Source organism: Phlebotomus papatasi, chromosome 2, assembly GCF_024763615.1.
Source record: "Phlebotomus papatasi isolate M1 chromosome 2, Ppap_2.1, whole genome shotgun sequence".
NCBI lineage: Eukaryota > Metazoa > Arthropoda > Insecta > Diptera > Psychodidae > Phlebotomus > Phlebotomus papatasi.
In genome coordinates, this window is record NC_077223.1 from 49,095,722 (window position 1) to 49,106,438 (window position 10,717).

Genomic DNA, 10,717 nt, shown 5'->3' on the forward strand with positions numbered 1-10,717 from the left:
AAACTTAATTTCACTAAAATTTGCCAGATATATAGTGCATAAACGTCAAAAAATTAATAAACAACAATCAGCTTACTTGCCTTTTTCATAAGAAAAAATGGTCGATCGATGAATTTTTTCGACGGTGAAAAGTTACACTGTCAATTGAAATGAGACTTTTAAATGTTAAAACTTATTTATATGAATGGATTTACGCTTCATTTGAACCACAAGGAACTAAATAATAGAAATATAGCACAGAAAATATATGAATAAAAATATAATTAGAGTATTTATTATGGAAAAAATAAGTTTCCATTTGGAGTAGCAAAAAATTTCCAATTGGAGCAGGTTTTGAATTAGCTTAATTTACCCTAACTTGAAAAATTTGCTATTGTTTCTCTAGTTTTCATCGAGATTCTTTAAAATTTTATGTTTTCTTTTATAGAATTTATAAAGATTATGAATGAGTATCTAAAAAAAGCAAACAAAAATCGTAGGATTTGAAACAGATTCACGCCCGAATTTCTCGATAATTCGGATGACTTTTCCCCCCAAATGCCCAATTGAGAGTCCTCTAATTTTATATATTTAAATTACATGTTCCGTCTGAACAGTTAAGCCTGAATTAACCCGTCATTCACACCTTACTTTTAAGAAGCTTTCATAGCAAATTACCATAATTACCGAATTAAAAAAATCCAGTCCTTAATTAACTCCTTTTCGTTCGAATCTTAGCGGTAAGGCATAAAATAATGGCGATAGTTGGGTGTTAACCCTTTAACGACGAGACACTTTTTACGGGCTGAAAATCAACAATAAAAATTAAACTGAGAAACATAATCAATGATAAGTCTTACATCTAACTTGGATCTAACTCTTGGATAGTCCAACAGAGCCTGATTCGGTATATTTTGTGCTTCTATAGACGATAGGAACAAAAATAACCCAAAAATAGAAGTAATTTTTCTGACAATACCAATGAATAATATTTTTCGTTTTAATGAAAAATATTACGTATGAGTATTGTAGTTTTCGCCATTTTTTAGCTTAAATATTTACTACATAGCAAATAGCTAGAGATTTGCAAAAAAATATTTTAGATTCCTTCAACCTTTTACTTTACAATTATGTACAGACATAAGAAAAAAATAACTTTAGGTAGTCAGGAAAAATTATTTTCCTTATGGAACACCGGTGTTCCAATCGTCCTTAAAGGGTTAAAAGTCTTAGCGCTGGACTCCCTCTGTGTCAGACCGGGTCTTCATGAAACTCCCCTATTTTCCCATACAAGTTTTTTTAATGTATTTTAGCGTTTATTTCTTAAATTTAGGATTCATCTAATATTTTCAGGACAAAAGAAAATATCTACATTAGTTTCGCGACACTCGCGATAATCAAAGTCATAAACACCCAGAGAGAATTTTTCCACCTTTTTAAAGTAATTCAGTCCTCGCCCAATCTTTATGATGTATCCATTGCTGAGTCTACAATAAAAAATCTTTATTAATATAATTGAACTAGATTATTAAAATATTACTTATTCATTCTTACATTATTTGCCTATCATGAATATGTTCTGAAAACTCAACATTCAGATTTATTCCTCGTGCTACCTTGAGGCTATCTTTTAACTGACGAAAGGCTTCAACTTGTTCACCTCCAACTGACACCGTTCTTACATTGATGTATTTAAGATTGCGACAACTCGAAACTGCCAATTCGCAGAACATCACTAAATTGGTTAACTAAAAGTAGAAAGTTAAATAAAACTTTATAATTACAATCAAAAACTAGTACTTACTTGAAAGTATTCTCGCAAATAAGGTTCCTCTACAAGAATCTCTTTAACCACGTCATTAAGATATTTCCCAAAAAGACTTTTGTAACTGTGTCCCTTAGAATTCTCAATAATATGAATTTTGTCTTTGATCTCTCCTCTTATTGACCATTTTAATATTTGTTCTTTTAATATACAAGCTCGATCTCGGTACTCCTTTATTTTATTTTCGAGGTACTTTTTCTTTGAAGAATCTGTCTGATCTAAATAAAGCAAAGAATTATAAAATCTTTTTTTTTTAGTAATTGCTCTTAATGTTCTTAATACTTTTGGCCATAGTTGCTAATCCTTCTGCTCCTTCTTCATACAAATTCACAGCCTCCATATAACGTCCGGACTTATCGAACTCCACAGCTCTCAATAGCAAGTCCGATGCACTCATTTTTACTATTCTTACTTGGAAATGATATTAAAATACTTATAAAAAATATTTGGTTGAAGAAATTTAAATTAAAAGAAGAATCTCAATTAAAATATATTAAAATGATTAAAATATTAACAAAAAAAGCAGTGCGCTTTGGTTAAGCTACGTTTGACAAGAGAAAGATAAACAAATCAGGGCCATACTCAGGAAAAAAGTATGCACGTGATCACTTACCACAGAGCTCTCTATGACAGAGCACGTTAAATGTTTCAAACAAAATCAAAACCGTACCTTCTAAGTTAAGAGTTTGAAAAAAAAGCTGTTTCAAGCTCTATCTCTTACCAAATGCTTGATCATGTCTTAATGCAGTATGAATGTCTAACAATTCATGGTAGCTATCAGTTACAAGAAATCAATTTATAGTTCTATAAGTAAACTATCAAGATTCCACCAAACCTCTCATGAGAGGCTCAAAATTTGCGATTCCAACAACACAGAATCCTCCCTCACGTGTGTAATTGACGAGTTAACATGGAGAGGGTTGGAATTGTAAAGATTATCAGTGTTTGGTATATATAATGTGGAGTCATATAACTAAAATGGAGTTAAATGATTTTCACATTAAGTATTCACTTTGCACACGCTTTGGCCTCAAAATGCGGTGAAATGCTTATTTGTTGATGCGATGCTCAATTAGTACATTGAAACGTGTTTTTACCCCCAATTGGGATATTTATCCATCTCCGAAGCTTGAACCCATCCTCCATTAAGGGTGAAATTTTATGGAGAAGAGATTCGCGCGCAGAAAATTCAAGTGAAATCCACCAAATCTCTTCATTACATACCCTTGGTGAGATATGCATGAAAATTACTTCCCCTACATTTGATAAATACCACCCTCACAAATACTCCATCGAATTAATTCACGCACCCCGATCTCGCTGAATTTACCCTCATTTTGCTCAAATGAGAATGCTCCATTAAAGTCAGTTGAGTTTAGAACGTTTAAGAGACAAGCATATTTTCAAAATTTTGCGAAGTTGTACATCAAACTGAACCAGACATGTCAAACTTGTGACCTTTGACTCTTGTATTTCGAAACAGAAAAGTGTAAAACATTTAGGTTTAGAGCAAAAATAGTGAAATGGATATAACGATAGACCTCTTTTGCTCTTATACTTCAGTTTTAGTCCTTACCTCCATTGCTACTGGCTACATTTTGTAATTTTAAAGAACACTGGAAAAATTACACAAGAATGTAGGGAAATGTGCAAATTCCGGCCAGCTTGCAATTTCGGACACCATTTTTGTTCCTCGAATTTCCATGAATTTTTAGTTTTTACATACTCTAGAGATTATACAATGCAAAAGAATAACAAAAAATGTAGCTTCGACAAACGAGTTGACGTGAAAAAGATATTGGAAGAATTCCCGAAGGGCAAGGAACTATGAGAATGAAGGTGGCCGAAATAGGGCACCAAAGCTATGTCTATATTTTTATTCATTCTAAAATGCATTAAGAATGATTTTAGAGTAAATAAAGACGGTAAACTCTTTACAAGGTACCAAGCAACACTCTTTCAGAAGAAAGAATAAAAAAATCAATTTGTATTTAAAATATTACATTTCAAACTTGAGACTTTGACGCTTGCATGCAACTATGCCAAAAATTGGCACACTTACCCTATTTATTGTCTTACACGCCTTATACAGGACTTACGCAACAAAGCTTATCAAAATCAAGTTATATCTAGTGCTTATGAAATAATTGTCAAAACTAAATCAATATTTCTACATTCTCTGTTAAGATATTTTATATCTTATGTTCTAATTCCTTTCGCCTTCAATTTTTATTGCTCCCACTCAAAGAGAGATCAGTTATTATAACCGTTTTTTTTTCAATGTGACCGTCCTGGAGCTTAAACGGTTAAAGATATCAACTTTCGGTCTTCGATGACCCCCAATAAAAAATAATATCTCCAGACATTTGAAAAACTTGCCCCCATCGCCCCCTTCATCCCATTAAAACTATGTTTCTTTTTGTTTTTCTCAAAATTGGCCCAACCTTCTTCAATAATTTTCGGATGTTTTGTAGTTAGTCCAGCTGAATATTAAAACATCGACATGAATATTATTATTATTATTATTACTTTATTTTATCACAAGAATAGGGTCATCCCTTTTACAACTGTGATAATAAAAAAAAAATCAGAAAAAAGAGGAACATAAAAAAAATAGAGAATGACAAGAATTCGGAATTAAGAGTGTTCAAGAAACAAATTAATTGCTTCTAGGATCCAGCCTGAAGATAGAAATTACGAATAGCAGCCGCAGAAATACGGCAATCACTCGGAAGAGAATTAAACAGAATGACGCCTTTTACAAAAAGCGACCGATAGAGGCAGTCATCTTGAACTTTAGGCACTATAAGTCCTCGAACCCTGGCAGAACTCCCCGTAACCAGAAGACACGACAGGTAATCAGGATATCCAGAAATCAGCAAATGGGACAGAAATAGCACTGCTCATGTTTTTCGTTTTTTTCTCAAAATTGGCCCAAGTTTTTTTTTTTTGATGATTTTCGAATATGTTTAAGAGATAGTTCAGGCGAGTATCTCGTCCAGACATACCAATGACCGGAAAATTCGCCATTTTGAATTATTGAAGGTCAAAGATCAATCACTTTAGAGGGCCCATTTTTCAACCGATTTGGTTAAATTTAGATTTTTTAGAAAGGTATTTAAATTTTAAACCCGGCTGCATCGGTATTCATCGATAATGAATCGGTTAAGTAGGGGAGCCTGGGGCAAAACTTGTCAAAACGCATATTTAATTCTTTCACGAGCTCTGGGAAAACTTAAACGTTTTATAAATGAGCATATTCTTATAGGAAATTTACTGCTCCACAACATTGCAGAAGACTATTTTCCTCTATCTCAAAAAAATGTGGTTTTCGAATCATTTTTAAAAGTCGATTTTGTGGAGATTCTCAAAATTGCTGGGGCAAATTTTGTCATTCTTCGGATAATTTGTCACGTTTTACTCTCGCAAACGTTAAAAATATCAAATATACATATTTTTATAGGAAATTTATTGCTCTACAAATTTGTCGAAGATAATTTTTCTCTATCTTAACGAGAAAGGTGCTTAAAATGAGCTAATCAATATATTTTCTGTAAGCACAATATTCCAAAAATAGGGCTTTAAATTTCATTATTTTTTATTTTACATAATCCTTCCTCGAATCCCTTGAAACTTTGTAATTTTAAGAAGGTTCATGAAATCTATCTATAATAAAAATTTCAAGCCTCAGTCTCTTTTATTTTAGAAAATAGTGAATATTGAAATTTTCGTTTTGACAAATTTTGCCCCAGTCTCCCCTACCATTTTTTTTATTTTCAAATGGTTTTGTGTGCTAATATACATGATGATACTAATTCATACATGCATGATACTGATTCACGGAAAGCTCTATATCGTTAGTTCGAGCATTCCACAAAGCTGGAACGCTTTTTTCTTAAAGAGTCCTATTATAAAACTACTAAATTTATTCTATTACGATTTTTTGAGAAAATTACAAATATTTCTTAAAAGCATTTTGAAAAAAATCATTGAATAATTTTGCCGGTTCTGTGTAAATTTTGCTTTTAAATTTTTTTTCGGATAATTACCCTATATTTGAAATGCAATTTCAGTACACAGTTCTCTCCTATATGCGAATGCGGCCCATTTGGAACAAAATAACCCTTAGGATTTTAAATCTGTTCAACGGGTTTTCTATTTTGTGCTAGGGGGAAGTGGGGCACCTTTGAAATTGGGATTTTTCATCTATTTTTAAATAAAATTGAACCTTATCGTGATATAATTTAATTGCACAAACAGATTAAGAAGCTAAATTATATCACGATAAGACTTAATTATATTTAAAAATAGGTGAAAAATCCCAATTTCAGAGGTGCCCCACTTCCTCCTACTTGCATTTATTTTCTGTAGAAAAACACCGAATTTTCTTTGTGATGTGCTTATGTTTCATTTTGACGTATCAAAAACTTTGATAAAGTGAAAATATCGTTTTAATTCACCTTTGCACGGTATCAGGGTGTTCGTGTATCATGCTGGTCCATCTTGAGAATCAGCGATAAGAGTAAAGTAATGTAGAAGTGGTGTAATTTGTCAAAACTTACCAGAGAATTTTCTATCACATCAAAATTAACGACTTTTCCTTCCAAGTTGAATCAGAAAAAACCTGCAACCTAAGAATTTAGAAATGAATTATTTAGCGGATTTCACAAAACTCTGACGCCCTACCATCCCTTTTTGCTAAATATGTTCTACATTTTTTGGTCATTTTTACACATCAACCATTTCCAATCCCAACAAAGTAACATCATCAATTTCTGAAAAAAGAATTCGAATATTCCTGTAGAATCTTTCAACAAATAAAAAGTATCAAGAGATATATAACAGAAAATTTCAGATATTATTATAAATTGTTCTCATCCTATTGTTGGCGGAAAGGAAAAATATACTTTCCTTTCATATTTCAATCGTTTCCTTCGCACTCAAATATCAAAGATAAAATGCCGGAACTGCATAAACATACAAAAAAAAATTATTTACCATTTTTTGTGCTATTCCTTTTTATTCTCCACCACAAAAGTTTGAGGGAACAAAATGTCTTATATCGCATCCACCCCAAACTCAGAAATATTAACTCAATTTATTATCTCTTTCCACATAAGTTTTGCAAAGGAAAATAGGAGGTTCATTGTATAAGAGGTTGAGGGGAGTAGGTAATACTCAAGGAGCCACCCTGCACGTCTAATAATATTATGGTTAGAGAGGGCAGAAGAGAGAGTGAAAATTTGGGATGGTGTGAGAAAAAAAGACAAAACCAGTCAAATGCCCAGATAAGCTTAAGGTAGATGAGATTCTTTACAGGGCACCCCCGTGTTCTTGCTACTCGGAATGCGAGCATATTTGATTGTGAGATTGACTTTGAGAATAATCAAACTGAGATCAAAGGTGAAAAGTGATAAAATTAGTTCGTCGAGATTTAGGGCAGAATCTCATTGACAATAAAATACTCGCCGTAGCCTCACCGTATTTCGTTAATTTACGCATTTTCATTGCAATTCTTACGCAAATTTTCCATTACCGTATTACCTAATATCATACGCGGTGGCACTAGGTGAAAATAATATAAGAAAATAGAAAAAATAAAACGAAAATGCGATAAACGGTGAGCAAAAAAAACTATAAGAAAAATTAATCGTACAGTTTTTTTGCTCACCGTTTATTGCATTTTTGCTTAATTTCTTCAATTTCCTTATATTTTTTTCACCTAGTGCCACCGCGTATGAGATAAGGTAATACGGTAATGGAAAATTTGCGTAAGAATTGCAATGAAAATGCGTAAATTAACGAAATACGGTGAGGCTACGGCGAGCATTTTATTGTCAATGTGATTCTGCCCTTACTTAACAATTTATTTATTTATTTATTATAAATTTATATACCGAGCTTTTATTACCATTTTGTATATAGTTCAGTTTACAATTTTTTTAAATAGATTTAAAATGTGAATGAGAAATACATATATCACTTCAGACACTTCAGTATTTGTACCGGGCGGGAATCTAAAAGCCTCTACACATTTGGAGCAATTTTCGTCAAAAATTGCATTTTTGACAGAATTTTGACGTTACATACAACACTGCAGACAATTTCCTTCAAAAAAGATTTTTTTGACGAAAATTGCTCCCAATGTGTAGAGACCATAAACACAACTGTGACTGTCGAGTTTACACTGCCCAAAGAGTCAAACGTTCTTACCAAATAAACCACGGAGCCCCCACTGAGAAAAAAAGAGGCTGCGATTAACGTTTTTTCGTCATTACTTTAACACTTTTTGGGTGTAAAAATATATCAACATTTTTTAATGTTAATTTTACACCTTTTAAGGGTAAAATCAACATGAAAGAAGGGTAACTATAACCCATAATACACCTGAAAAAGGGTAATATTTACACCGTTTTCGGATCAATACTGCAGGGTAAAATTAACATTTCCGGAATGTTATTTTAACTTTTTCGGATTTCACTCAGTGCCTGCTCCGATATCTAACTCTTGCCAAAAATCGTTTGTTGGTATCTATTTTCGAGTCCATTCTTCCATTCAGGTATTTTTCCAAAATCGTTTATACTACAGATAGGCGGTTGAACGGACGAATGAATAACTATCTAATCGAAAAAAGTATTCTTTCCGGGTATTATATTCGTAATCTATGAGTATTAAAACGTATTGCTACAAAATTTAGGTTTATTTAGAAGAGGTCGACTTGCACTTCAGACTACAGGAGCTGAGAATATCAAATAAAAATATTCGATGCCAAATGGATATTATATAAAGACAGTACCGAGCATTATTTAAACAACTTTTTAAAATGCACTTGATATATTTCAATAATTTCTTATTTCTGTAATTCCAAATATAAAAAAAAATATTTTTTTACATGTTTATTTTTTTTTAATAAAAAATTATCGGTTTATGAATGTCTCATAATTTGCAACACAGCCTTTTCTTGATGCTTGTTAAATAAAACCATTTATCACCGCTCTATAAATATGTTGGTAGGATTCATTTGTCAAGTGTGATATATATTTTTCAAATAAATTATTCCTTTTTCACATGAATAAAAACGAATATATCATTTTATAGGCTTTACTTTAACTTTATATTTTTTCCGCCATTACTGTACATGTAAAACTTTATCCAGGGAAATATCTACGAGGCTTTTACGTTTACTACCCAGGAAAAAGTGTCCCTCATCACTTGCTGTTCTGTGACAGACATGACCCAATATCGCAGAAAAAAGACTGGTTTCCACAAGAGTGACCGCCGAATGATCTACCGGAAAAGAGGAGCAGCCAGAAAAACTAAGTTTGAAATTAATTTTGAAGCCAAAAGAGCTGAATTTGTGTCCAAATGAACGCTTTCCAGTTTAAGGGTGATTTTTTTCGTGGTGAGGAAAAAGGACTCACCCTCTGGCCTTCACACACAAAATGAATCCATTCCGACAAATTGCTCCAAATGTGCGGTGAAACACAATACTTTTCCTGCTTTGGCGCGTGTAATCACATGCGATTCAGGCACTCTCTCCAACCCCAATATTGATTGCCAATTGTTAGCAGAGTGAGTTGCTCGTTAGGAAATATTGCCTGCGGTCGCTTCCACTTCACACCAGCCCCAACCATAAATTGCCAGCCCCCGGGCACTCCACTTCATTCCCCCCCTCGACGTCCTTTTTCCACTGACAATGAGATAATTGCCCTCAGGAGCTTAAGAAATGATCTCGTCCTAACCGCAAGAGAGTCATTTAATTCTTGAAATTCAGGAATAAATCCTTGACATTCAATTCTCCATAAAAAGTTTTATTAAATTCGTAAACATTCCTTAGTAATAAAAAAACATTGAAGATGTACATGAAGCATTTTATTAAATAAATAAATATTCTATAGACATGGAGAAATTAGGTGAGATTCTTAACAATCTCACCTACTATAATCCTAACAAAATTTCATGTCGTCCGATCGACCTCAAACTTGGCCAAAATGTGTTTCGCCACTTCCTGATCACAAATATATATGTGGCTATTTTACGTTCCCGGCCGGCCGCTCTTTGGAGCTTAATAGCTCCTAAACTAAAAAAGATATCGACTTGCGGTTTTCGGCAAAGGTTATATATCGGGTGAAAATTGCAACTTGGTGCATTGACCCCCCACCCCCCACCCCTCCTTCCGCCATTTTGAAGACCCCCCTTTTTTTGTTTTCTCAATAGCTCCGCCCCTATGGCATCGAGCGGGCTCAAATTTTAGTATGTTATAGCTGGGCCTTAGAGCTTTCCATCAATACCAAACTTAAGGTCCCCCGACCCCCCTGACCCGAGCTATAAGGGTCCAAAAAAAATGTCTTAAAATTTCCATAACTCCGGTTCTAATTGTCAGAATTTAAAAAGTGAGGGCTTTTTGGAAAGCTCTCGTGAAATGCCACTTCCCTTTCTAACATCGCAAGTTCATAAAACCACCGCTAGGGGCGCTATTATTAAAAAGAAAATTTTTAAATCTTAAAAGTTAAATAACTCAAAAATTCCATTGTGCATCGGGCTGAAATTTTAGTATGTTGTAGCCCTTGATTATACCTATCAAACAAAAAAAACCTTAAGTCGATCCATAACCTCTGACCCGAGCTATAAGGGGTCAAAGTTCGAACATTGACCGGCCTCTATCTCCGGTTCTAATTAACATATCGATCTAAATTTTACCTTTTTGGTTTCGTCTCGATGAGCACTTTCAGATGGAAGTTCAAAAAGTCACCACAGGTGGCGCTGTGATAGCGTCAAAATTCATCGAAATTCAAAGTCACTTTTCTCAAAAACGGCATTGTGCAAGTTAATGAAATTTTAGTATGTTGTAGTCCAGTCTAGGACGTTTCCAAAATGGTGCGTATGCGCGCTGTGGTTTCAATAGAACCGGAG

The 10,717-nt window shown here is 33.5% G+C and overlaps 1 protein-coding gene across 1 annotated transcript; it reads right to left on the bottom strand.

Moving 5' to 3' along the window:
- Positions 1-1,252: 1,252 nt before the first annotated feature.
- On the bottom strand, positions 1,253-2,373 carry LOC129801583 (MIT domain-containing protein 1). The gene is made up of 4 exons (XM_055846801.1): positions 2,087-2,373; positions 1,784-2,022; positions 1,534-1,727; positions 1,253-1,466 (listed from the first exon to the last, which is right to left on the bottom strand). The coding sequence occupies exons 1-4, from the start codon at positions 2,199-2,201 to the stop codon at positions 1,316-1,318; spliced, it is 699 nt and encodes a 232-aa protein (XP_055702776.1). The 5' UTR covers positions 2,202-2,373; the 3' UTR covers positions 1,253-1,315.
- Between the last annotated feature and the right edge of the window lie 8,344 nt (positions 2,374-10,717).